We start from the raw sequence: 27,857 nt of genomic DNA on the forward strand, positions 1-27,857 counted from the left end.
CATGATGTGTGTCATCATTTATAAAGTTATAGAAGAAGTAATGAGAATATAGATTTCTATGTTAAAATTATAGCTCAAACTTAGGGTCCATTAAACAAATTCAAACGCAGACCTATGATGCAAAGTGAAAAGTTAAGATTATAAATATGATAGAAAATATTATAGATTAATTACTAACTAAAATGCATCACAACCGGAAGTATATATCTAAGTATTATGTTCGAATATTTAACAAATGAGGGGTAACTCAATGTAATAGTTCTAAAAAATGTGGTCTTATTTTTTCCATTAGAGACTAAGCATTAGTTCCCATGAGACAGGCAAACCCTAGAAATTCTCATAAAAATAAAAACATCAATCAAACATCAATCATGTAAACTCTAATAATCATAGTCATTGATCTATTATATTTTCTAAAATATTACCCACCACTAATGAAAATATTCAAAAAATAAACTCTAAACTTATATCTAAATTACTGAGCTTGACCACTAATAAAAAATAATATAAGGTAACCCCACTCATACATATCATTATAAAGCATTACTTAAAATGTCATTCTAAATTTGTATCTAAGTTATCTACGTATGTCGTTATTAAAAATAATCTAAAGTAAAAACCTAAATCTTAATCAAATAATCTTCATGCGTATCATATAAAAAGTCCAAAAGTAAACTAATATATGATTCTAAGTTATCTATTTTATGTCATTGTTAATATACTAAGTTAAAGTATATACACATGATGAGTGTCACTATTTAGACTATTTATATATGTATGTGAGAAATTAATGAAAAATATTAATTTTTATGCTAAACATAATATATGGAGGTGCGATACAAAATGAAAAGGTGTGAATGTGAATGAAAAAATGTATAGGATAATTACTAATTAAAAATTAATCATAATTGGACAAAGATAAGTATATGTCTATATGAGTATTATGTTGAAGTATTGAAAAATGAGAGAGCAGTAGGTAAACAATTTTGATTATTAGTTAGAAATTTAATTTCTAAATAATTTTTAAATGTAATAGCTTTTAAAAATATTAGCCCGTGTGGGAGCACGGGTTGTACTAGTTCTTCTAATCGTCTCCCTGAAACTCAGACCACGACAGTTTAATATGAAATTCAATCTGCTGATGCAGGGGAATTACGAGTTATGCGCTCTGCATTCTTGTTTCTCCTATTCTCTCACCAAAAGAAAAAGGGAAAAAAACATTGTTCTCCTTGCAAAAAAAAAAGGGACGAGTTTGCGTGCACGTCTGCATCCTGCAACGCTTACTGAAGGAAGCTGCTCCTAATACGTGTCAATTGTCGAATTTCAGGCTATCCGATCGAGAGTCAGACCGCTTCATCTTTAAAATAACCAAGGTAAGAATTGACCCTCGTGTTTAAGAATTGCAGCTGTAGTTGCAATAGCAACAGGCAGTCATCGCTGCCGCCGCTGTGGGTACAAGAAACAACCAATGGTCCATTCACACACCAATCTGAACTGAAAACAAACCTATGATCCGTACATACAACCTATATCATCCATGCTGAATGCCTAGCCAGTATCTCAAGCGTGTCTCAACCCAAAATTAAAAAGAAAATGCCATAGCTCTATCCAAGTTTCTCTCATTCTAGTAGTATACACATGTATCAAACGAGCAAACAACTAACAAGGTATAGTACCTAACCAGTACAGTAACACCTAGCTAATTAAGCTAGCTCTTGACCTTGGACAAGTTGGAGACTTGGAGTGGCGGCCTGATGATCTGTGCACCGGCGTCGTCGATGAGGCGTAGGAGGACCTGTGGTGGCTCTGCTGCTGCAGCTGCTCGAGCTCCGGCAGGATGCCGTCGGCCATGGTGGGGCGGTTCTTGGGGTCGTTGTCGAGGCACCGGAGCGCGAGCGCGGCCACCTCGTTGGCCTGCTTCTTGGGGTACTGCCCGCCGAGCCTGGTGTCCATGATCCGGATGACCTTGCGGCGCTCCCCGAGCTGCGGCTTGGCCCAGTCCACCAGCGTCGTCGCGCTGGTGGCGCCGGTGGTGGACTGGGGCAGCGAGCGGCGCCCCGTGAGCAGCTCCAGCAGCACGACGCCGAAGCTGTAGACGTCGCTCTTCACCGACAGGTGCCCCGTGGCGATGTACTCCGGCGCGGCGTAGCCCCGGGTGCCCACGACGCGCGTCGAGACGTGGCTCCTGTCCCCCGTCGGCCCGTCCCTGGCCAGCCCGAAATCCGACAGCTTCGCCCGGTAATCCTTCAGAACAAGGAATTATTCATGTCAGGTCGTCGATCGAAACTTCCATTGGTAGGACCAAACCAAATAAAAAGCAAATAGCACTACACTACTCACGGCGTCGAGGAGGACGTTGGATGACTTGAGGTCGCGGAAGATGACGGGGTTGTCCTGGCCGTGCAGAAAGGACATGCCGCGCGCGACGTCCACGGCGATGGACACGCGCATCGGCCACGACAGCGGCTGCGTGCCCCGCCGGAACAGGTGGTTCTCCAGGTTGCCGCGCACCATGTACTCGTACACCAGCAGCTTGTTGCTGTCGGAGTCGGAGCAGTAGCCCACGAGCCTGACGAGGTTCTCGTGGTGGAGCTCGCCCAGGTAGGTGACCTCGGCCAGCCACTCCCTGTGGCCCTGGAAGCTCTCCTTCTTGAGCTTCTTGATGGCCACCATGCGGCCAACGCCGGGCTTGGTCGGAGCAAGCGTCGCCTCGTCCATCCACCCCTTGTACACGCACCCGAACCCGCCCTCGCCAAGGTACGAGCTCGACCCGAAGTTCTTGGTCGCCGCGCGGAGGTCGCTCATGCTAAACGACTTGAGCCCGTCCACCACGTCGGAGCCGCCTCCACCTCCACCTCCGGGCAGCTGCCCGGAGAAGGCCGACGACCTGCCGCTGCTGCGGCGCGACGCGAGCTTGGCGGTGGCCAAGCCCAAGCCCAAGCCTGCCGCCGAATTGTTGGACGCCGTGCTCCTTGTCACCTCTGAAATCGATCGATCGATCATGGTAGAAATAAGCAACATGTATGCACATCCGATTCAAGGATTCAGGTAAAACTGCCGTATCTTACTTACTTGATTCAAATGGAGTGGAGGCATTGGCACACTTTGCAGAGCCCGTGCAGCAGTTACCCATTGGACAAATGGAGCTGATGCAGACTCCAAATGGAGCACAACCCTAAGATAGGCTCTGAATAGAGCAAGTCGTAGGTGACTATAAGGCAGGCGAGGTGCATGGAAGTCAAGGGAGGGACATGCTGACAAATCCTTCAGTTGACTGACTTTGGCAATACATGGAGGCTTCCAGTTTGTCAGTCAAGCATGGGCGAAGGCTTTATTTTTCCCAGCCACTACTTACAGCTTCCAAGATATTTCTCCCAAAGGCTTTATTCGTTATCTCCTCAGTTAATCACCTATAAACAAGTCCACGTCAGGACATTTATATGTTATTGAACTGAAGTCTTTGACAGCTAGCTTCAACTTTTTGCAGTACCAAACAAGGGTTTCCTACGAGAAGATCTTGTGGTGGAAACTAAACAAGATCTACAAATTGCATGCATATTGCATCAGCTGGCCACAATAGTGTCAACGGAGTAACACGTCATGTCAAGTGCCGTAGCTGCTGAAGATATGTACGGGAGTTAGCGGGTAAGCACAGAATTTTTCTGCACCTACTAAAGGATGGAAACTTTCAAGTATCGCTGTTGACACTGTCAAGCTGATAGATACTCCAACGATCACTTTACGGCGATTGCATCCTATCGTAAAGAATAGAGACAAGAAAATTGCCCTAGTTCAGTACTTGTGGTGATGAAGATGATGCAACACCGCGGTGCCGTATTGCCATGTGAAGTGAAGTATAGTAGCTATAATTCAGTTGATATGGCTAGCGCAGCCTAACCTACGACCAACTGAATGGCGACCTACATCCAACGCTCTGGAGTGGTGGACAGCTATTACCACAACACCCGACTCGCCTCGCAAGGCTTTACGAAGTCTCGCCCTCCTAATCATGTGGGAAGTCTGGAAGGAGCGGAACGCACGTATTTTCAATCGCCACGAAACATCACCGACAACCCTAATGATGAAAATCAAGGATGAGACCTCGGCTTGGCTTTTGGCGGGGGCCAAAGATCTAGCGATTCTTCTATCACGCGAGTAGTCCCATTTTGGCCTTTTTGCCTTTCCTTTGTTTTTCTTTTCCTACCCGATCTGTCGGGTCTCCCTCTGTTTTTCCTACTATATCAATGAAATAGGCACCGCCTCGTGCCCGTTCGTTCAAAAAAAAAATAATTCAGTTGAGAATGTTCATATACTAAGATGAGATCAACCAATTGACAGGTGGCAAGTACACACCGCATGTGTTTACAATGTCTGCTTCAGAGTTGTCATTTGGAGATGATGGGGACTTGTGTGCTGCTCAGATATGGATCGACCAGGTAAAAGTCACGGGTTATAAGTTTCAAACAAGATCGTAGGCTTCATTTGACCTTGCGACTAGTTTTTGATCAATTCCAAACAAGCTAGGCCATAAGCTGTCATTTTGGATTTAATATCTCTGCCAAGTGCCAACGTAATCATTCCTTGAGACAATGAACTTATGCCATGTTTGTTTTAGCTCTTGAAACTCTTTTAAACTTATAGATCATGGATCGTGGAAAGCTGGATTGTGAAACCCGTAATTAGTAACTGAAATAAATAGGGCCTCAGATTAGTCGATTTAAGCATATGACATCACAACAATAACATAAGCGTTTGAGCTTTATGGTATCTCTTTCGTGCAAGATGAATAGAATGGATGCAATTCATCAAGCCAATCAAAGTAGTACAGACATAAGGTTGACCTTGTGTGAGCTGTGGCCATCTGCGGTTTGTTATCTCGAGGCAGATATAAAAGTTTTGCTACATGTCAACTTTGTTTGGATACAAATATTACACGGTTTCCTAAAGAATTCCATGGCTGCTATGCGCGAATATGATTAAGTGTACTCCGTGAACGGCCATTTCCATGTTGTCACCTAAAGAATTCCAGGAAGCAGGCAGTACTGTTAAAAATCCTGTTATTATTGGAAAGCACTGCTGCGTGCCATACTGCCATACGTGCCAATAGCCTGGTGAAGCATCTCTTAAGTATCCTTGGTTAGTGCACATCTCTGTCTTTCCAGCCGCCTGTAATCCTTACTCTCCAAGTATGAATTCATACAAATATACCAAGCAATCTGCATCAGCATGGCAACATTAGATTTCTAATAATTTTCTGCTACACTTTGTCCTAATAAGATCAACCACCAAACTTCCGGCTTCTTAAGATCTTTGCAGCCTGTCTAGCATTTACATGGTGCAATCCTTGATGCTTTAGGCAACTGTCGCTGCTCGTGTCATTCATTAACATTTCCAGCAGGTATTGTGCATCTGACTTCTTCATGGTTAACAGCCTCAGGGATTCACTTAGGAAAGGGAGAAAAGCTTCAGGTCTCGAACAGAAGGGCCTAAAGATGTGGAGAAGAGCTTTTGTGTCAACTCTTAACTGAATTACTCCTGTGTCGGAGAAACTTACTTCACCCCACCGTATGCTGCTGTAGATGAAGTAATCGAGGCCTTCTGCTATACTCCTCCAAAGATCAAGGAAATCCTTGGAATTAAGATATAGCTTCAGCTTAGTGGTCCTGTCTGTCAGAACATCTAGACTACCTAGAAAACCAGGGGATACTCCTGTGTTTTCTTCATCCAGGATCTGATCATCTAGGGCGGTTTGCCCACTCCACGATCCAATGTTCTGGACATATTCCCATGACATATCTTCAAACTCAAGCAGAATGGCAGACAGTATCTGTTCGAGATAATTGGTCCCTAATTTAACCAAAAAGCTGGTTTCACCTGCAAACAGGGACCCTTGAGGATCCATATCCAAGAAGGCAGTATCTTCATCCCATTCCCGAAGCACACTTTCACAGTAACGTGCAGCATTAATTGCACATGAAGCTTTTGATATAGACTGATCTTCTAATGCCGTATTTGACAATTGCAATGCCTCACATCGATCACGCAAGACAAGAAAAAATTCATTCAGGAACTTGACTGAAGAGGATCTGTTATACTGGATCTGCATTCCCCTATTTGGCAGAGCACGGCCTCTTTCAATCATTGACAAAGCAGTTTTGACAACAAATTCAGAGAGTGGTGGAGCTTTGTAGTCTTCTCTTGTAGAGAGAAGAAACTTCATTGAATTTTCCACATGACCAAGCTGGTCATTCTGACTATCACTACATGACCAATTTGTCTCATCCTCCATTTCAGATTTCAGCTTATCCTGTGCTGAACTAAGCTCAACAGTAGCCCATATGTGAAGCCAATCAGGGTGTTCACCATATATTGAAAAGACTGATAATGACCTAGACAGACCTTCAGAAAGAGATGCGACTTTCTGAATTCCTGAATCTGCCAGAAGCTGCATTCTTTTATCAAAAGAAATCATTAGGTCATTTAAGTGCATCCAAGAGGACTCTACTTCAGGTTTGCCAACAGTAGACTGATCCTGATTAGAGGTGACGAGTGCTGGGAAAATTTGCCTCTCAAGGTATCCTACAAGCATTTTCACCATTCCAGTTACCCAAGATTCTTTGGCACTTAAGCCTGCTAACCTTGCATGATCGATCAAAGGCTGCAATATATCATCCACCCCATCCATGAAATCCTTTGTTATCTTGTAAACAAGGGTAAAAATGAACTCTGGCTGCTCAGACCATTTCGCAAAATGATATTCCATCCTTGAAGCAACAGGGTGAACTAATTCATCAATTGCCCAGAGTCCATTTTCCAAGCAAGCAGTTTTATCAAAGCACTTCGAATCTGCCCAGGCAGGAGTTGCTGCTGCTAATTGGCATTGACGGACTTCACGGTTTGCTTGTACATGCTGCAGTGCACACAGTGCTAGGAAGCTTTGAGAATATTTCTCTTTATTTTCACCGTTCATCAGGACTAGAGGATTTGGGATTTGGGAGTACTTATCATTCTGTGTGTCTGGTGAGGACAAAGGAGGTGGCCAACCCAATGCTGCAAGTAGGGCCCGATAATCCGTGAGTGCTTGAGGCCTCAAAATGGCTAGAGTTTTGTCCACTCTAGAATCAACTGCCATGATAAGGCTGGTCCACTGTGGCCTACTTGTTCTGATCCTTACCAATTCTCGCTCAATATCCCTCACAGCATTGACAGCGTTGAGCAACTTTGCTTGCTTCAATTCTGTTTCCTACATTTAAAAAGGTGGGGTTAGCACTCGTGCACTACTTTGAAATTTAGTTTGCTGAGACACCTATGCATCAGCATGACCTATTATTAGCTCCATATGAGATGATGAGTGGATAAAAAATGAGAAAAAGAACTCACATTTGATTTTCGAAGTATGGATGATAGGTTCAACTTTGAGGCCTGTCTAACGATGGAAAATGCCACATCTTCCAGGTTGCCAACCAAAGCTTCCAACTGTAGAGTAGCTTCTGGAATGTCAGCATAGCAAAGTTATAGAATGAACTAAACATTCCTACACCGTACTGAGAAGATATAATAATACAATTTATAGAAGCCAACAAAATCCTTTCCGTGCCAAATAGCAAAGATGAGCAGATTGTCATGCAGAGGGGGAATCAAATCGAAATTTGACACTATGCGGAAGACATTTATTCAGATAATGAACTCAACTGCAAATACTACGTACTAGTTTATGGCATACAAACCTACATGAGTATCTTAGTCAATAGATTGGCACTTAAATCAACACAGAAGATTGGTCACTGAACAGGATTATGATTACGTTTCGTAGCAATTTGAAAGATCAGTGCTGCAATGTACATTTTGAGCTCTTGAGAAATGAGTGTGCATAGAAATGGATTGCCAGTGTTGCAGTAGTTAAAGCACGCAATGATATCACAGGAGGCATGACTTATAGCAAACTTTGATAGCAAATCATCTTGCTAACAATGATATCGCAGGCATTCCAGTCCAGGATTTTGACACAGTACAGTTAGTACGAAGGGGGGAGAGGAAGAAACGCTGACCCGCGTAGAGGCGAATGGTGTCGATCCGTTGGATCTCCCGCACGAGCGCGGGCAGGCCGACCTTCCGCACCGTCTCCGCCCCCTCATCCTCCGCGCCGACGGCTCCGCCTAGGAAGCAAAAAGGAACCCGAGGCGGATCAGCAGCGGAGCGACAGTCTCCCACAGTGCGCGGCACCGGGATTAAAACCCTATGTCGCTATGGTTCATTACTTATCAGGTAGGGAAGCGAGCGAGCGAATGAACCTGTTGACCGGATGCGGTGGAGGCCGGAGCGGGCCCCCGCGGAGCGCGCGAGCCAGGACGCGGCCGCGGCACCAAGCTGCGCCTCGAGGCGGCGGAGCGAGGCGTCGAGCTCGGCGCACTCGCGGCGCAGCAACTCTGCGAGCGCCGGCGCGGCGGCGAGGTCGTCGGGGGAGGCGAAGTGCGCGTCCAGGAAGCCGCGGAGGCTCGCCGGCGGGGGGCGCGGCCGCGGGGTGGACATGGGTGCGTGCGTGCTGGTGGGAGAGCTTGTGGAAGCTCCACCACTTTAAAGCCCATTGGGCCCATTTACAAGTCTAAGTCAGCATTTTAACACACTAGTTTCAACATTTTTTAATAACTGAATCAACATCTAAAATTAGCATATTCAACATTTTTTAAAATATAGATCAACATTTTGTAAGAAAAAATACTACATTCAAAATTTTGAACTACCTACTTCAACATTTTGGCAAACTGGATTCAACATTTCTCTAACGAAGAATCAACATTTTCAGGTTTTTTTTCCTTCTTCTTCAACCTCCGACTGGGCTAAGGACGGCTCGCCTGCAAGGGGGGGCGGCGCGGCCGGTGGGAGGATCCAACGGCTGTTGATATCTCGCACGATTCTCAAACAGTGGAAGTTGGGGAAGATTCCCCAGAGAGAGAGAGAGAGAGAGGAAGCGAGTGGATGGCCTTTTTCTTTCTCGTGGGCTCGTGGCCGCGTGCGACCGAAGAAGAGAGAAAGGCAAGCTTGGGCTCGCTCTTGTGCTGGGCCAGCCCAGGGCCCAGCGCCCGGTCTGATCAAATCTAATCGAAGAGATGGTGATGGACGGCTGTGATTCCTCGTGGTGTGGCTTCACAGACCATGCATCCAATCTGCGACACAGCTCATGACTGACATTTTGTCAGAAACCACAAACGAGAGAGAAGAGACAAGAACCTGAATTTTGTCTGAAACCACAGGTCGGTCTGGGCCTATAAAAGCCGTCCCAAAACTACCAGGTTTGTGTGTGTGAGAGAGAGATGGAAATAAAGGCCTCGCTGGGCTTCTTCTGTCGTTTGGACAAGGCTTTTCTTTTTCTCCGATACTATGGGCCTGTTCGCTTCAGCTTATAAGCCGGCTGAAAAGCTGAAACGGCTGATTTGTTGTGAGAGAAAAATACTGTTTGGTGGCTGATAAGCCGGTTGAATAAGCTGAAGCGAACAGGCTGTATAATCATGGAGCAGCAAAGCCTCCATGATTAGAGCAGCAAAGCCCCACGGACGGACAGGTGAATCAGATTAATCAACCAAGCAAACATCTCCTTGTATTTTACAGCCAAGTAATTGACTTGACGATCCATCCATCCATTCGCTGCTCCGTTGACGAGCAGATCCCGCAACCCCCGCCGTCTGCTCCGGAGCGCGGTTTCCATTCCTTCTCCTGACTCTTCTCCATTAGGAGTATTTGTTGGCTGCTCTCTCTGCACAAATCTCTGCTAACCTCGTGTCACGTTAAGTCCTCAACTGTCGACGCTCATATATAGCTCCACGGACCTGCAGTCCTGCACTGACATAGCATAGTACATCAGTCGAGCAGAACCAATGAATGTGATCATCAGACATTCAAAAGACCTGCTCTGCATCCAGCATTCTTTCCTGCTAATAGACTGAATTCACCAGATCAGCATCAAATAAAATAATAATCTGATTACTAAGTACTGTAAAAGCTAGCTCAGTAGTAGTAGTTCATTGATATTTCAGAGTTGTGAACCATACAACAAGCTAAGCTGACAGCACGTACTACGTACGAGTCTAGGACCCTGGACACAGATGCATGCTGTACAACACACTACACATGCTCCATCGATCAGTCCTCCATCTCATGTGCATACAGAGAACACATTGCCATGCTGCTGCTAGGCTACCCAGTAATACCTAGCTTCAGCAGCTCCGGCCATCTACGACGTCCTAATTAATTAAAGAAATTAATGAAGCGCCGGCGGCAATGCATCTAGCAACCGAGGCTGATGCTGCCTGCTGGCTCAGAGCAGCTCGCTCCTCTCGTACATGACGTTCCACGAGTCCAGCGTCGGGAAGCACGGCTGCTGGAGCTGCTGATGATGGTGAAGCGTCGCCGACGCCTCGTCGCCGCCTGGCACTGGCAGCTGCAGCGGGTTCCCACCATACGCTCCAACCGTGGCGCTGGCGCTGGCGTCCGCGGCCATCAGCACGGCCGCCGCCGCGTCGATCGCCGTTGTGGCCGTCGGGTGCAGCATCTCGATGTCGGCCTGCACGCCGGTGATCTGCTGCACCATGATCCGGAAGTTGGCGGGGTCGGTGCTGATGTACGTGGTGGGGGCGCGCTTGGACGCGCGGGACCGGCGCTTCCCCGCGCGCCCGCCGGCCGGCGCCAGCTGCTGCTTGTGCTGGCGGCGCCCGGCCATCGGCGAGTCGGCGACCAGCACGGAGTCGCAGCAGGTGGTGGTGACGTGCGGCGGCGCGTAGTAGGCAGCAGGCGGGGGCGCGGAGAGGGAGGAGGAGGAGGAGGCGGAGTCGGCGGAGGAGATGGAGAAGTGGAGCGCGCGGGCGATGGCGGCGTCGGCGAAGGAGGTGGCCAGGAGCGCGGCCGGTGGCGGCAGGCAGGAGATGGCGTCCATGTTCAAATCCTTTGTTGAATCAGGCTGGTGAGCTAGGTGAGGAGGCTAGTGTGTGTAGTACAGCGACAGGAAGGATGGTAGGAATCGAGGAGGGAGTCGATCGAGTGGTAATGGAGACGGGGAGGCCGTGTGGTGTGGTGTGGTGTGTATATAGGAGGGGGAGGAGGAGGAGGAGGCGCTGCGTGGGGCTTGGGCGGAAACCGCGTGGGGGCGTCGGTCGGCGTGAGGGCGGGGCCGCCCGGTTTTGTCTGGCTGTCGGAGGCCACCGCCAGGCCAGCCAGCCCATCAGCCCCGCCGCGGTGTGGAGTCAACTCATCGCCACGCCGGCGCACACGGCACGGCAGCAACAGCATGGTCGAGCTCGAGCGGTTGCAGGTGCATGCTTGCATTGCAGTTGCAGGTGCAGTGTGGCACCGCGCGGCAGCCCAAGCGTGGCGTCCGACGCTTTTCGGCGGTGAGGTTGACTCGCCAACTGTGGTACGCCAAAAGCTAAGGTTGCCATGTGCCACCACCACTCTCGTCTCCTTCGGTACGGTACGGAGAAATGTACTGGCTAGGATCTGGATCTCCTCCCTTGGACGGGAAATTCTGACCGGGTGTCGGCCGGGCCGTCGATCAGCTGCTGGTCGCCGGGAATATCGAGGGGCATATGGTGGGCTGGCCGTCGCTCTCGCCGGGGATTTCCTCTGCCGCCCCGAGAGATCTCCAAACGGTAACAAAAGCGCTTGCTGGCAGGAATCACATCCACATGTCTTGTCCTCTCGCAGATGCAGCAGCAGATGCTATGCCCAGTGCGTTACCTTGTTACCAACAAAATTCTGCGAAAACGAACGGCGAACCATCTGGATTCTGGATTCATTCTATTCCCGGGGCGTGGTTACTAGCTAGTGCGATCCACATTTCTACAACTTGCTTGTTCAGACTTTCTTTCTTCAGAGTGCTCTAAAAACAATCGTTTCTTTATTAGTATAAGATTATTACAGACAGGCACCTTTTACTTTTCCGTGATTCGATCGATCACCCGTTACTAGCTTTCTGGGGTAAAACAAGAGGGTTCTTGACGCGATCGAGTCCACTACTTGTGCGTCGTCGACGCAGGCATGGCATCCATCCTGTGATTGTGTGATCTGCTAAGCCTTGCCCTAAAACCAGCAGCAGCAACTCGATCGAGTCTGAACTCCCAAGCCGCAAGAATCCCCTGCCATTATTTGAGCAGAGCAAACCGTACAGCAACAACGCGTTTGTCTACAGGCCTCTACATACAGCATGCATGGCAGCACACAGAGACAGACGGTCGATCGAGGAGCAGATGATGGCCTGACAGCGAGGCAGTAGCATGGACGCTTGCAGATTATATATATTCTACAAAAAAAAAACACAAACAAATAAACTGAGCAAGTTTGACGGGTTCCGATGACGTTTGTCAGCGTTGAAAACCGCCAGCATCGATCCTTTCCTGCACCACCCAACCACTCCAATTATTAAACTGACGGATGCTACCAAAGTAGGAGTATAGACGTATAGTATAGTGGTCAATACAATACTCCTACTCCTACAGTTGAAGTCCACCGTTCGAGAAGACCATGCATATGGCTTTCAGCTTAGATTACTAATTAATCAGGCAGATCGAAGCAGAACATCCATCCCTTGTAATTGAGTGCTTTGCAAGACTTTTGTGCGCCATTTAATTAAAAGGTCCATCAAGCACTCCATTGCCTCCACTAATAATCCTACTGCCTTTTCTGGTCAGATGGGTGGGTCTTCGAATTCTTCGTTCTTGACAGCAGATCAAGATCGGTGTCAGGTAGAAAGCCTCTTTGACATGATCAGGGGCAAAAAAAAAGTAGCAGTAATACTTGTCCAGTCAGTCGTCTCTCATCCAGAATACAAAGACAGTAGCAACCAGTAAAGTTAACCACCTACTCCGTTGGTCTTCAAGTGCTCTAGGTGCCAAAAAGCATGCATCTTTGACATGAGAAAATGGAGATGATTAGCAGCCCCTATCAATAAGCGATTGCTTCTGACTTGTAACTGTTTCAACGCTCTCCGCTGCAAAACTGATCGGCTCGACTCTTTCTTCTTCAGTCTTTAGCTAGCTTCAACTAGCAAGAGTGACGGGTTTGTGAGGGCATGATGATATCAGACTGTGGTAGCAGCCATTATTTTAGGTTCCCGGCCCATACACATCAGATCCATTCTCACATATTATAAAACTAGTTCATGTGATACTACGCCTGTTTGACTTGTTACACCTGCTCCCTCATCCACTTGCATTGCTTCTTCATTTTAATACATACTCTATAGCACTCTGATGTCTGATCTGAAACAAGTTTCAGAATATCCTCCTCATCTCTGGCTGGGGCTACACAACACATGAATACAATACCTACCATTTCCAAACCATGCCGGATGGGCCGTTGATTCGCGGCGATTAGTAAACAAGCATTTGAGCTTGGACCATCATTCAGGGACGTCATGTGCTGGGAACATCCCTATCCCTATCCACAGGTCAATGCCCATGGCCTGCCCCCATCACTCCATCAGATTCAGATCAGAGAATGCCTGCCTGCTGGCCGCCGTGTGAGCCCCAGAGAGCTTTGTTTTCTGCATGGCTTTTGCTCCAGGTTTCAAACCTCCTCTCTCTCATGCTGCCATCCATTATATGGTAGTATACTCCTACTACATGCTAGCATCATGCTATAACCGCAACGTTGCACATCAGCATAGCATCGCCTAGTGATCTGTGCGTGTTCGATCATCTACTGGAAAAAAGAAAAGGAGATGAAAATTGAAGCAATGGCTCTGTACGCTTCAGCTTATCAGCCGGCGTATCAGCCACCGAATAGTATTTTTCTCTTACAACAAATCAGCCGTTTCAGCTTTTCAGCCGGCTTATAAGTCCAGCCGAACAGGCCGAATGGTGAAAAGTTTTGAATTCTTTTACTCTGGGGTTTGATCTGAACATGCAGATAGTTTCAGCAAGTTGATGCCTGCCTTGCCTGCAGTACGATAAAAATATATGCAGGCGACAGAGCGAGTCGACAAACAGGCGGCACGAGAAACATAGGAGGCGGCATCAGCGATTCGGTTCAGCATCATGGCCTGCTTGGGGAGTGAGTGACTGCAATGGCTTTTGACTTTGGAGGACGGAGGGAGGCCTTCAACTCCACTCCACTTGCGGCAGTTCGTTGGAATCTGGTGGACCTGCTTGTTGGTTTCCCAGAGGTCAGATGCTTGGCTTGCCCGTTGATTCCGTCCATTAAAAACTGCTGCAACTGGTGAGGCTACAGACTAGGCTGCTTGCTTGGCCCTGCATAGCATTCGTTCTCTGTCAAGTGTCAACCGGTTTGAATCTTTCAGTACAATCTTGCCTGGCTCGATCGGCCACTCAGCTGTTCGTCAACTTATGCACGCTTGGATTTGGGTGACAGCTTTTAAAAGGATATTACATCAAATTTACTTCTGTAGACCAAGCAAGTCATAACGGTAACTCTCATTAGTCACAAGGGTAGAGGCAGACAACCAAAGGGATCGTGTCAGCAGCAATGCCATGAAAAGGTCAAACTGCAGAAACTGGAGATGGAGCTTTTCCCGTGTACATCGATACTTGCCACCCAACTGATTCAGAAACTTGACTAGCATATACTACATACTTCGTATATTGCACACTCTATATTTACATACTACAGACTTCCTATATTGAAATTTGAAATCGCCAAATCGGTACTAACATAGTTCCATCACCAGGACACCAGCAGCAGACTTCAGTTTTTTTTTCACAAGGAACATTTACTTAGCCAATTCTAAACCAATATGAGGTAGTTCGTGTTTGCAGCACTATTGGAATCCTTTCTCCAAATCCTCTCCTTCGCTGCACTGACGTTTTTCTGCAGATCAACGTACCTTTGCACTGAAATTTCAGAAAAGGCTTCAAGCTTCTCCAGGAATCTCAGCAGACTGGACTGCAGATCAGCGGGGGCATGACTTGTCTGGACATCTCCCCCCTTCCCATCATTTGGCACCTTGCCTTGGCGAGGAATGGAGCGGCATGTATCTGCGATGAGACCTTCAATGGCTTCTTCCAGGTCCCTGGTCGGTAAATCATCCAGAAGTTTTATCCACATCTCGCAGGTTGTAAAGATCGGTGCAACGGCAGAACCTGTTAGTGAAACGTCAACAGCATTTCGCTTCCTGGAGACCTTCCTCCTCTTCAGGGGCTTCATGCACTTGTGCAGCCATAAGTTTAAGCTGCAGAGGTACGCCTTGTGGGATGCAATCCAGTTTTGGAAGTTGGAACATAATTTTCTCAGCTCCACCAAGAGCAGAAGCGCAGCTTGGCATTGGGATTCCGACTGAAATGATATTTTCAGGCTGCAGCTTCTGAATGCAAACTTGATTATCCCACAATGGCTTTGATGGCACTCAAGCATTGTGGCCCACATCCTAGTGAAACTGCAAGGAGAACAGTTTCTCTGTCAGACGTGCACAGGAACCAGTATGGAAACATCTAGACAAACGCATGTTGTCTATTGTGCGCATTATTTTAAGCTAATCTCATCTGACAAATGTCTCGACAGTGATGCCTAATACAACACACTATATATCATACAGCCATATATAATGTATTATAATGCACAGAGAAAACATATTTTTTGCATAGACTGATCGACGTTGATATAGAAAAACATACCATCCAACTAGTTCATCCAGCTGTGGTTGAAGATCTTCATCTCTCATATCTTCTATGCTCTTAGAAATGAAGTCTATTTTCTGAACAGACACTAGAACTCTGGAATGTAAGTCCTTAACAGCAGCGCGGGTAAAATCGATATCAATTTGATTTCCCCCTCTTGCTTCCAGGTGCCTCAGCTTCTTACGTTTCTCATCATACTTCCTGCAGTTGGCATTGCTGGCCTGAAAGCAGATCAAAATAGATCAGCTCCAAGTGTCCCAATCTCTGATTGCCGGACAACCATCAAACAGCTTAGGACATCCAGAAAACAACCATTACCTTGACTTCATCATAAAGCTTGCTCTCCCATGCATACAATCTATCAAGTGTTGAGATATGGCTACCAGCATTAATTCCAAGAGAATTTCTAGATGGCGACAGTTGTGAGGACACTGATCTATGCCAGGTAAGATACTTTATGTCAGCTTGAGGAGGAACTGCATTAAACCATGGTGCATCACATTCTTTGTATAGTGGGAAAGGTCATGTTTGATATTCTACAGTGCAAATCAAAACAGCGGAAAAACAACCACTTATCTAAGAAGCTATCGTAATGCAGTAATCACAATGGAATGAAAACCACAGTATAACAATAACTTCAAACAAATTATCTGAGTATCGCATTATGGTTACTCACTACAAGAAGCCTTGTAATTGTATTTGCAACACAGATACTGCAGAGCACTGTGCCAAAGGAAAAAAAAGGGCAAACATATAGTTTCAGACAAAATTAACTCACATTCAGGAACAGTGGTGTCCTCAGAGCGGCAAGCAAACAATGCTGCCAGAAAACTTGATGGTTTTGATCCATGTGCTGCAGCAAATCATTTTTTATTTTAATATTATCTCAAATTGTAAGAGAAGCTAGGAAAAATGGTCATGGACAGAAACTTATTTGCTTGATGTCTAACCTATTTCTTCAGGTAGTAGAAGACGGAACTGGACTTTATCTTCCTCAAGAATAAATGGGACTTCTTTTCCAGAATCACATGCCCGAAAGAATAATATCTCAACCTTTTTCATGCATGAATTTATATCTCTTACCACGTTACCCACATCAGTATAAGGTTTCTTCAATTCCCCATCCACAGGAAGAACATCCAGTGAAGATCTGCCAGTCATTGTCATCTTATTTTTGCTGTTGCGATTGCGAGAATCAGTACTTTGTGAAGCAATGTTTTCTAAAGCATGTCGTGAGTGTGAGTCAGTACTAGCAACAAGCACATCATTCCGGTTCTTGAACACCTGCACCAGAGTTTCAGTGGATGGATTGTCGAAATCATCTTCTGACTCTGCGAAACCACCATACCCATTTGTTGGAGTATTCTCTCCCTCTTCGAGCTCAGGGATCACCTCCTCTTCTTGAAGATGCCTAACGCCATCAGCATTTTCAATGTCCTGACTGCCCTCTCTAGCACCTGGAAATGAAGATTGAGCAGGAACTGACACTTCCTCAGTAGTTTTGACAGAGTTCCTCCCTGCACTCGTATGATTGACGTACAAAAGAGATGGTGACACATTTGTTATTGACTCTTCAAAACATTTCCTTAGAAGAGAACCTATTTCTCTCAAAGACAGAATATAAGCGTAGTGAGAAGCTGCAAGTGCACATCTTCCATCTAGTGCTTCTCTAACAAGGCGCTTCCTCTCCTGGCATAACACAAGGACCTTGTTATCTTCAAGCTTAGAAGGTGCCACCCCCATTTTGAAGAGCAGCAGCACTCAAAGCCTCATGGACAATACAAGGACATGCCAATTTGAGGCCACCCGCTGACGATTTGCAAGTAACAATATTTGTGTGATGGAGTTTTCCACGTCTAACGCTGCAAGAGCATGGAACCAGTGAATCACTGCAGTTAAACTATATGCAAGAACATGGAACCAGTGAATCACTGCAGTTAAACTATATGCAAGAATTGGTAAAGTCGATAAGGATATCAGAATCACCAAAGTGAAACACTCAAAACACCTCAACAATAAGAAGAAAAGATTCACCCCAAGGGGATGCATGGCCAGTTGATTCCATTTCATTGTTGCTGCATCAAATGGTTGTTCATTTATATTTTTTACTATAAAGGCTCAATGACATACATAGAGTTAGCTGACCACATTTAAGTTGTAGCATAGCACACTGTTTAAGTAAATGACATAACGGATTCACACAAGAAAGGAAAAAGGTGTTATGTGCACAACTGTGGCAAAATTAACTTACTGAACATCCACACCATACGTGCATGATTAGGCTAGGTAGTACAATACACACATGGTGGTTGAATTCTGTAGCAGCAGGCCGCCGGCTGACGGGTTAGGGAGAAGCCCAGACCCGATACCCAACAAGCAACAGGTACGACAAACTGCTAGTTCACTTGCCCTTTGGAAAAAGTACTCAACTCGAAGAAGCCGACCACCTCTCCGTAGTACTAGTTCGAAGGAGCAACCACTCCACTCGTGACTAATCCGACGGCCGGAACAAACACAATGAGTACTCAGTAGAAGCGGTTGGTCCAAAATTATTTACCTTTTATGGTAGCAGCTTGTACCGCGAAGGAATCCGCTACCCGGCGCCAAATCTCGGCGGGGCCCCTCCGTTGTCGCCTCTTCCGATCCGATCGACTGCTCCCGCCGCCACACCGCGCCCGAGCCCCGAGAAAGAGGAAAAGACGAGCGGCGCGCAAAGCATGGACGGAGTGCAGAGGAGGGCGCCACGCCATTGCCGTGGGCTATAGAGCGCCGACGACGACTCATCTGCGTCGGCGTCCCCTTCCATGGTGACGGTGGTGGTGGAGGACCATCAATCAATCAATCAGCCATGGCGGAGTAAAAGCATAGATGCGCCTGTGTGTGGCGCGAGCTTGCGGGCGGTGTGGTGGGCCCCGCGACGGAGATCTCTACTGGATCCAACTGGCCCATTAAAACATCCGGTCCTCCGTTTCGCTTCCTAAACGGGCCGGCCTACGATGCAAAATGACGCCAATGGCCCACCTCCTCCTTCCTTCACTCTACCAAACCCGCTCCTCCTCACGGGCCCACCAACCCGCTCTGGCCGCTCCAATTCAAAACTCCCCCCTCTTTTGCGTGATCTTTTCTTTCCGCTGGGAAAAGGAAGGCCAGCTGTTAATCGCAATTAGTGCGGGCTAATCAAATGCTCCAGCACCCCCGACCCGACCGTTGCTTTGCCATCCCATCCATATTCCACACCGCAGCCGCCGACTCCCCTCACCTCGCCGCGCTTGGGATTCTCGCAGGTTTGCCCCTCCTGCTTCTTCTCTACTCCGCTGCAATGGCCTTCGGGCTCCAGGTCTTGCGACTTCTCGTTGGGTTTTAGTTCCGGGTGTAGTCGGTGCGGGTGGTTCTGGATTCCGCGTCGGGTTTTGGGTGATTGGTGCGCTGGGTCGAGGATCGGAGGGGCGTCCTTGAGTCGTCGGTGGTTCTGGGATCAAGGATCTACGGGACACGGCTCGCTAGGCGAATGCCTGTTGCTGTTTTGATTTTTGGGTTTTTGGGTTCAGTTGCCCTTCTGATTGAATTTTGCGCGGTTCGGTTCGGTGCCCTACGATCGAGGATCAAACGAGCATCGTTCGCTTTTACTATGGTGCCGGTGGCTGTGCGTGTAACATGTTCGATTGATTTCCTACTCGAGGTAGTGAGATGCAGGCATGGAGAACATGTGCAACTTCAGTTGGGAGATGACAACTAGTTCTATTCCTTTCCAATGATATGTGGAATTACTGAACATTTCCCTGTGATCTATTAAAAAAAAAGATCCTTGTAGATTCTCATTTTCTGGGATGGTTTTGTTTCCCAAGTCTCGTGTTAATATTTTTGTTAGTTCTCGGCTAATTCGTAAAGAGAGGATTTGTTGTCTTGTTATTTCAGATGTACAGCTTGCTACATAATCTGTTTCATAGTTAATGCTTTGTTGACCAAGATCCAATCCATGCAGGGACCCAATTTCTGGTGAACCTGTGAATGTTCCATACTTCTGATTTCTGAAACATGAGAAGATTCTTTTTCTTTGGGTCCTCCGCTGCAAATGCTGGGGATGAAAATGGGACACCAGGCAGTGATAGCGGGACTAAGCATAAAAAGACGCTGGAGGCAGATGTGGGCAGGGAAAGTTCCGGTTCCTGCAGCACAAGGTTGTCAAGATCCAGAAGCCGTCGTCAAAAGCGGAATAAGGAGGAGCCAGCCATTCCGAAGCAGCTCAGGAGGTCCATGTCATTCTCGTCTCCGGCCAAAAACACTTGCTTGGACGAACGATGCTTTAGTTTCTCTGGTGATGTTCCATGCACTTTGTATGATGAATTTGATGCACCTCAGCATGTCAAAGATGTCACGTAAGTGGTTCCACTGCTTGATGATTTTCTATCGGTACTCCCTTATAATCTAACATGTATGGATATAAGCCAGTGTTGCCTATTTGCCGTGTTGGTAATGTTATTAAATCAAGAAAATGGCAAATACGGAGTAGATCAGGATACGTTCCTTGTGTAAATCTGCAAACTCTACTCATTTAAGCTATTAGATGCTTATTTCTTTTGACAAAGGGGTCCTCTTTACATTTTTTCAGTTTCAATGCACGTGCAAATTTTCTCTGGCATCAGTTATCTGTACTAGATGTGATTGCATAAACATTACATCCTTCCATTTTTCACCCAAATATATATTCTTGTGATTGAGTTCCACTTTAAGACTAGCATTATTTGGCAGATATCATTTTGGTATTAAGGCCTTGTGTGTCGTAGCTTGTTTTATTCAGCAAGTCATCTGAGAAATTATTTTAACAGTACTCTTAACTTGCAGCCCCAACATATGGTCACCAGAAGGGAATCCAGTTTTGAGAGAATATGCAATAAAGATCCCGAAAGAACATTCTTCCATTGAAAATGATTCTCCTCGTTCAAGATGTTGTTCATGCTCGGCAGGGCACTCTCCTGTTAGTTCTCCCATTGCTCTTCGATGCAGGTCAACAAGACTAAGCAATCTATTAAACAAGAATGAAGTACTAGATCGATACATTGATAGAGGGCATGAAGATGCAATGGTAAATGAGAAACAGAGGCAGTACTCCTCCACCGCATCTATGGTTTCTAATTTGGGAAGGCCACCTCGACCCCAATCAACAGTACCACCCATACCAAAATCAATGAAAGAGAATACAGAGAGCTACCCAGATGTAGACATAAAAGATGACTGCCTTTGGCAAGTTGCTCAAGAGGGTACAAGAGATAACTGCAAGATTACAGCTATGTGCAATGCAGGTAGAAACCACATAAGCATGCCAGATGCTTTTGAGAGAGACAGTGCTACATCTGTTGAAGATATTTATGAAGATTTGCAAGATGTGAGACCTCCAAATGTTATTTGCCCCTCCGCTTGTCCTATTTCAGGTATGACCTCAAGGTGCTCCATTCATTGTAGACTCTTCTTTTGTGATGCTTCTCAACATTTTCATGATGATGACTTGTACTTGCATCAGGGGAGCAAGAAACTGATGACATGTTGCTGCAAAGAGCTAAAGAAGTTGAGTCAAGGTTCATTGTTCCTTGTGGAGATGAATATGAATTCAACATGCTCAGAGATAAGGGAATGAGCTCAAATGACATGTTTCAATTGATCCAGCAGTTGATAGAAGATAGGAAACAGTTAGCAGATGAACTGTCTTCACAGATCAGAGCACGTATTGCAGAAAGATCTGCTGCCAAAGAGCAATACAAACAATCAAAGAAAGAACTAGATACCAGAACTAGGAGGTTGGAGAAGGAGAAGAGTGAAATACAAACTACACTGGAGAGAGAGATGGACAGAAGGTCACACGATTGGTCTGTCAAACTATCAAGATTTCAATCTGAAGAAGAGAGACTACATGAAAGGGTGAGAGAACTTGCAGAGCAGAATGTCTCATTTCAAAGAGAAGTTACTTTTCTTGAAGCAAACAAGGCTGAAGCTTCAACCAAAGCTGCAAGTTTGGAAATGCAAAACAACAAACTAAATGACGATATAGAGAAACTCAGAAACGAGCATGAGAAGCTCCATAATTCCTCAGTAGATTTGCGTGCTCGTTTTACCGAGGTTGTAGAGGAAAGGGACCACATCAGGGAATACTTGAAGGACAAGGAGGGAGAGAACAAAGCATTGCACAAAGTGATTGCTAGACTACAAACAACATGTAATGAACAGGAAAGGGCAATCACAGGTCTAAGACAGGGATGCAAAGCTGAATTAGACAATAAATTTGTTGAGTGTGACAGTGATAAAACGAGGAAATTGCAAATGGAACTTATTAGACTGACAGGGGTGGAGCAAAAGTTGAGAGGTGAAATTCAATCTTGTCATCTTGAAGTGGAGTCCCTCAGACAAGAGAACATTGCACTCTTAAATCGTTTACAAGGTGTTGGAAATGGAGCAACCTTCTCCTCAATTCGCCTTGACCAGGAGCTTCAGGCTAGAGTGGACAGCCTGCAGATGCAAGGCTTGTCATTGCTTGATAAGATCAGCCAACTTTGCACCAAATTGCTGGATTTGATGAAACACAAGAAACTTGAAAATGAATCTTTCAGTGGCAATGATGTGTTGACAGTCAGTGATTACACTTTTGAATACCAAAGCATCAAAGGAGGAATTGAAAGTTTGAAGCGAAGTTTGAAGACAATCAATTCTGTACTGAATGAAAAGCAAAGTGTAAAAGAAAAATCTGGTGAGACTGCAGCTAGAGGTAGTTCTTCCAGAGAGCAAACGGTGAGTTATTTCTGGTACAAAAGGACCTATGCTGTTTGAAGTAAATTAATTTTGACCTTGTCGTTTAGTTGTAAAAAGTGTACAGGAGGACCCTACCAGTAAAAAATAATCTTTAACAGTAAATCTTTGCTGTTTGAAGTAAATTAATTTCCACCTTGTCGTTTACACAGTAGCTGTCAAGTGTGGAGGAGAGGACCCTACCAATAAAAAAATACTTTGACAATAAGTATGTTTCTGGATAGTTACATGTTCTACAGAATGTGTTTTCATGAAACTTCTATGGTAAGAATTTGCATAGGATGCCTAGTGAAATCTAGCCCAATCAGTAGTGATTAACTATTATGGAAACATGAATTGCTTTAGCACCTTAAGCATATAATTTTTCATCACCAAATAACTTTCATTCTTCTGTAGGATGATTTCGGACTCAAGCTGAAAGAAGAGGCTATGCTCAGTAGAGTACTAAAGGAGGCACTCTTGTCAAAGGAACTTGACATTGAACAATTGGAGTCTGATCTGGCATCTTCACTTCGTATTCAAGTTGTTATGAGAAACGAGATCCAGAGAGTTCAGGATGAACTTTCTTGCATCACCCACAAGGCTAAGAAGTTAGAGCTTCAGGTAACATCATGTCCTTACCCCCCCCCCCCCCCCCCCCAAAAAAAAAAACTAATAGTTCATTATTTTTTTCTCTGATCAAAGTAGGATTTCCCTTCCATTGTGTATTACTTTTGAGTTGTCTTGTCTCTGGTGTTAGCCACTTGTAATGTTCAGGTTTCAGTGTATCTCAAAATACTTGTAAGCAGGTAGGTCTTTTTGCTGAATGACTTGGTTACCAGACTGTTCGCAGAACGGGCGATGTAACTGCCATATCATTGGTCTAAAAAATATTGTTAACCTGGACAGATCCATTTAAGTTTTTCAATCAAGATAGTGTGCTGCTTGTTTAGCCTTTGCTAGTCATTATTTTTCAAGTTTTGACATCTTGCTTAGAATCCAGGATATAATGTGCGCAAGTTGAGATTTGGTCTATTGTGGAAATCCTTCCAATAAGTTTTCTTATTTAGGATATTCAGTTAGATATTTTTTTTGAATGTTTCTGGAACCAGGTCTAAAATTGAAATGATGGGGGTAGCTTATGAAACAACATACTGTAGTTCTGGATGCATCAATCATCACTGTTGGTCATAAAAGAAAGGAATACCTGGGAGAATCCAACATAAAGTAGCTAAAAGAGTATTGCATTGTAATAATGTTTGCGCACTAAGTGGGGCGCACAACTTCACAAAAGGTCCAAACCATACGGTGTGTTCAGATCAATTTGCCTAGAGAGGCAACAATTGATCACTAGACATATTGTTGTGGTTATTCTTGTACCTTCCAAAAAAGGCATGATTCTTGAAGTCAGAAATCTAATAACTTGTTCGGTGTAAGGATGTTGTTCCATGCTGGATGCTACATATCTTAGATGCCAGCTTCGATAGGCTATATGATCTGTTGTTACAAATTTGTTGCAATGCACTTAACAGGTATCCAAGAAGGATGAAGCAATCAATGAGCTCCAACAAGATTTCCAGGAATCTGCGAAGGAGCTTGCCTCTCTTCGCGGAACACTGAAAACAGTGACTGAGGAGAGGGACCTGTCGTGGCAGGAATCCAAGCAGCTCAGAAGAAACATCAACATCATGCAGAACGAGGTCGTGTCACTGAAGAAGAAGATCGAAGCCTTGGACGAAGACATACTCCTCAAGGAGGGGCAGATCACAATACTGCAGGATAGCATCGACAAGCCGTTCGACATCATCTGCAGCCCCAGGTCCATGAGAGAGTTTGACATGGAGTGAAGAGTGCGGCGCCAAGAACATTTTCTTTTTACAACATGATCCTTTTCAGATATGATGTGTGCTTCGTGAAAGACAGAGGGGTGCTTGTGAATAGGTCGTTCATACGCTTCCGCAGTGTCTTCGTGCAGCATATCATAGTGGCTTGTTTTGGAGTTCATTGCCCGGTTTACACCATTTGTAAAGCGTGCATGACTTGGGATATGTTAAAGGGTAGTCCTTGTCCAATTACCATCACTTGTCAGTAGTCAGTTGGCAATAGAATTTTTCGATATTACTGTGTGGATCTTATTTGCTGATGCTTACTGAATTAATAACATGGTATGGGCTCGCTCTGAACTGAGTTTCACAGGTAGGCGTCTGTCGCGACCCCCAAAGGCTGTTTCGGGGACATGGCTCCTGTGCTGTCAAGTTCTTCATGAATGCTGGGCCAGGAATCCAATATCTTTAAGCTACCAAATCGTGAAGTCAGCTTGCAGGCTTACCTCGTCGTCGCTCCACCTTACACTTGCAGGATCCCTTTCACTGTCCTGCCATAATGGTAAAAACTTGTATCTTAGTACTATAAATATATTGTGCTGGATTAAATATCTAGTCAAGGATGGATTGAATCAAATGGCCAAGACTTTATACTACACCAGCCATCAGTTGGTGCCTTTCCTCACATGATGTGACAGTGCACTGCTGGCCTTGCCTACCAGGTATCTGTATTCCTGTACTATACTCACTTTCCTGTAGTGTGACTAGTGAGTAATGGTGTGCTCAGAGGAAAATACCAAATAAAGGTCTTGGTGAGCTGGGGCAGCATTTACGTAATTACGCCCAAGGTTTTGTTACTGCAGTTCGGTGTCAACGTAAGCGAGGCCTTTGCCTCATCTGTTCCCTCTCTTAATTTTGTGGACATGGACACGCTGAATGCGCCATGTATGGTGTAGCGCTCTAGACCTTCAGTGTCATGGTATTTATTGTTGCTGATAACATCTCTGGTGTGGTTAGCTACAGAGATTATATATAAATATATAGTGCCTGCATCTCCAAGTGTTTCTTGGTCGATTTCAGATCGAAAAAACGTGACTTGTTTTTGGGTTGAATTTTTCCAAGTGCCAACCACAGTAGTCGTCCTGTGATCAGGTTTCTTCTTCTTGGACTAGTATTACTCATCATCATGCATCGGGTGTCGTTATGCAGATCGATCAGTGAACGCGGTCGAAGCAATTGCGCAAGCTTGGTAGGGATTAGCATGGAATTAATTAATGTATAGCAGTTTAATTCTCTAGCTCCCTGATCCTTCTGATAATCTATACCAAATCTAACAAGGACTCGAGGTCGATCGAAATGAGCGAGTTGCAATTGGGTCGTGTCGTCTGCATCAGGCCACCGCGATCCTGATGTGTGCATGTACAATAAAATCAATAGCTTTGTACGACAAATCTAAACATAAATATTGCAAATTCATTTGGACCTTATTCAAAACGTCAGGTATCTGTGTGGATCGGAGTACACATGCGATGCAAATCACTCAATTTATGGGGCCGGAGCACTGTACACGTACTCGGTTAACTTAAATTTGAATCAAAGGAACATTGTCCAGTGAGGTACTGTAGCTGTACAAAACAAAACAAAGCAAAAAGGGAAATGGGGTGGGGTATCGGCGATCAAATCACAAGCAAAAGTCTCATCTGCAGTGCATATGCACAGTACTGAAATTTAATAATGGTGGGGCTTGTTGTTTACGTAAAACGAAAAAAAATGAAGTTGCAAGTTACTTGCTGTCCTAGTTTGCTTTCAGCTTTTGGTAGCTATGACTGAGAAGTGAGAACAGGAAAAGCTTGTTGATCTGGCCAGTCAGCAACATAATGCCTCAGAAATATAAGGTGTGTTTGGATCGAGGAACGTTTTAATTTTGCATGTGTTTGGTTGGAGGGATGGTTGGACGAGGATGACATCAAAGTAGAATATTCTTTGGAAAAGTGGGATAGATCCATCCCTAGAAAATGGCCGGACCGATCCGTCCCTCGCGAACGGTGTTAGCGTCGTCTCGCGCAGTGGTGCGGGGATGGGGCGGCAGCGGAGCAAGGCCGGGGTACGCGCAGGGACAGGGCGGCGGCGGTGGAGCAGCTAACAATGGGCCCCACAGTTTTTAAGTGAATGATAATTGGGGCCCACAGTTAACGGCACAAAAATGCCGTCTATCTCGTCCCTCACCCGTTCCTCCAACCAAACGGACGTCCACATTCTTCCAACCAAACACCAAACATCAAGTGGAATCATCTTGTAAAAAAAGATACCCTATCCCATTCCCTCCGTCCCTCAGTCCAAACACACCCATAATGTTTGACACGTCAGTCGTCGTGACTCTGTGTGCAAAAGTTGCAAGTACATATGTTTGCCGCTCCTGCCTTTTGTGTATTGGCCTAGCTGCAAAAGTAGGTGCTGCAGGCTCCTCACTTGGTCTTGAGCCGTCCATCCATCATATCGATGATGGCGAGCGTGAGAACGGTGTTGTTCCTCCTCCCTCCGGTCTCCGTCCTCCTGGTGGCGGCGGTGCGGTGCCTCTGCCGCGTGGCGGCGCGCAAGCTCAGCGCGTTGGCGCGTGCTCAGTTTCCGTCCGGCGGCTCGTCGTCGTCGCCGTCGTTCCGGTACTACCTCCCCGTTGGCGTGGAGAAGCAGGGCGGCGACGCTGCCATGCGCGAGCTGCCGGTGGCGCTGTACTACAGGAGGAGGAGGAGCTGCTGCGGCGAGGAGCAGGATGAGGAGCAGCAGCAGGCGGCGGAGTGCGTGTTCTGCCTGAGTGTCATCGAGGAGGGGTCGGAGGTGAGGGAGGTCAAGTGCCGGCACCTCTTCCACCGGTGCTGCCTCGACCGGTGGCTCCTGGCGCGGCCGCTGGCGACGTGCCCGCTCTGCCGCTGCCGGCTCCTGGCGGCGGCGCGGGCGCCGTGGGAGGAGGACTACGGCGAGGGGGAGGACTCGGACTCGGACATGATGCTGTTCATGGCGTGCGTGCACAGCCGGAGCAGCTGGTTGTGGCCGTCGTGATCTCGTCCGTGCCGGCCGGCGACACCACCAAACACCAGACCTTGTTGGGCTCTCCCTCTCCTAGCTAGCTTTTGCTGCCTTTTTGTTCGTTTGCCGTACACGTGTGCGCACGTGTACCGATGTACAACAGTAGTGTGTGGGGTTGCAGACTTGCAGTAGCATTATTTTTTTTTGCAGACCAGACCAGACCACCGATGGATCCCATCCCATTCCCATCCCATCCATGGATGATGAGGTATGGAGCTTATTACGCTCTGTTATGGCTGAGCATGAGCATGGCAGGGGGCGTAAGATGTCACGTCGGCAGCTAGCTCGTTCGTTTGAGTTCCTGACCTTGGAGATGGATCAATCGCTGTAAAGTGCAGCAGATCCACTGTATTCTTTCTTTTTGTTTGATAACTAGTACTGGTAATGCAATGCAGAGTGTACTAGTCGACGCACGTGTACGTACTAGTCCTAGTCCACAACGTGTTGGAAGCCGAACGGTGCCTTGGCCGACGACTGACTCAACAGATCCACGTCGAGTTTCTCCTTCACTTCCTGCTTGTCAATTCCATGACTTGCTCAACGTACGTGTCTGCAG

General features: G+C 46.3%; 6 protein-coding genes across 8 annotated transcripts; 2 read left to right on the top strand and 4 right to left on the bottom strand.

Annotated features, from left to right (window-relative positions):
* Positions 1-1,358: 1,358 nt before the first annotated feature.
* On the bottom strand, positions 1,359-3,342 carry LOC105913900 (probable serine/threonine-protein kinase PBL18). The gene is made up of 3 exons (XM_012844040.2): positions 3,073-3,342; positions 2,341-2,981; positions 1,359-2,244 (listed from the first exon to the last, which is right to left on the bottom strand). The coding sequence occupies exons 1-3, from the start codon at positions 3,131-3,133 to the stop codon at positions 1,696-1,698; spliced, it is 1,251 nt and encodes a 416-aa protein (XP_012699494.1). The 5' UTR covers positions 3,134-3,342; the 3' UTR covers positions 1,359-1,695.
* Positions 3,343-4,740: 1,398 nt separating this feature from the next.
* LOC101770490 (RINT1-like protein MAG2L) lies at positions 4,741-8,568 on the bottom strand. 2 transcript variants are annotated; one of them, XM_014804770.2, is made up of 4 exons: positions 8,292-8,568; positions 8,049-8,156; positions 7,381-7,490; positions 4,741-7,243 (listed from the first exon to the last, which is right to left on the bottom strand). In XM_014804770.2, the coding sequence occupies exons 1-4, from the start codon at positions 8,527-8,529 to the stop codon at positions 5,279-5,281; spliced, it is 2,421 nt and encodes an 806-aa protein (XP_014660256.1). In that variant the 5' UTR covers positions 8,530-8,568; the 3' UTR covers positions 4,741-5,278. The 2 variants fall into 2 exon arrangements, with proteins under 2 accessions (XP_014660256.1, XP_012699493.2); XM_012844039.3 differs by having other exon boundaries at positions 7,381-7,476; positions 8,292-8,423.
* Positions 8,569-9,978: 1,410 nt separating this feature from the next.
* On the bottom strand, positions 9,979-11,042 carry LOC101771569 (calmodulin-binding protein 25). The gene has a single exon (XM_004958700.2). The coding sequence runs from the start codon at positions 10,925-10,927 to the stop codon at positions 10,313-10,315; it is 615 nt and encodes a 204-aa protein (XP_004958757.1). The 5' UTR covers positions 10,928-11,042; the 3' UTR covers positions 9,979-10,312.
* Positions 11,043-14,354: 3,312 nt separating this feature from the next.
* Positions 14,355-18,512, bottom strand: LOC101771966 (nitrate regulatory gene2 protein). Of its 2 annotated transcripts, none has more exons than XM_022824608.1 (6): positions 18,178-18,512; positions 16,571-17,482; positions 16,399-16,473; positions 15,939-16,051; positions 15,618-15,841; positions 14,355-15,379 (listed from the first exon to the last, which is right to left on the bottom strand). In XM_022824608.1, the coding sequence occupies exons 2-6, from the start codon at positions 17,361-17,363 to the stop codon at positions 14,731-14,733; spliced, it is 1,854 nt and encodes a 617-aa protein (XP_022680343.1). In that variant the 5' UTR covers positions 17,364-17,482; positions 18,178-18,512; the 3' UTR covers positions 14,355-14,730. The 2 variants fall into 2 exon arrangements, with proteins under 2 accessions (XP_022680343.1, XP_004958758.1); XM_004958701.3 differs by having other exon boundaries at positions 15,939-16,096.
* A 257-nt stretch (positions 18,513-18,769) lies between these two features.
* On the top strand, positions 18,770-24,577 carry LOC101772631 (myosin-11). Its single transcript, XM_004958703.4, has 6 exons — positions 18,770-18,904; positions 19,603-19,996; positions 20,463-21,049; positions 21,139-22,397; positions 22,812-23,018; positions 23,927-24,577. Exons 2-6 carry the CDS (start codon positions 19,656-19,658, stop codon positions 24,239-24,241), a joined length of 2,709 nt encoding a protein of 902 aa, XP_004958760.1. The 5' UTR covers positions 18,770-18,904; positions 19,603-19,655; the 3' UTR covers positions 24,242-24,577.
* A 2,061-nt stretch (positions 24,578-26,638) lies between these two features.
* LOC111256256 (E3 ubiquitin-protein ligase EL5-like) lies at positions 26,639-27,455 on the top strand. Its single transcript, XM_022823967.1, has one exon. The coding sequence runs from the start codon at positions 26,717-26,719 to the stop codon at positions 27,272-27,274; it is 558 nt and encodes a 185-aa protein (XP_022679702.1). The 5' UTR covers positions 26,639-26,716; the 3' UTR covers positions 27,275-27,455.
* Positions 27,456-27,857: the final 402 nt, after the last annotated feature.

The sequence above is a fragment of the Setaria italica genome, chromosome II (genome assembly GCF_000263155.2).
Source record: "Setaria italica strain Yugu1 chromosome II, Setaria_italica_v2.0, whole genome shotgun sequence".
NCBI classification, from domain to species: Eukaryota; Viridiplantae; Streptophyta; class Magnoliopsida; order Poales; family Poaceae; genus Setaria; species Setaria italica.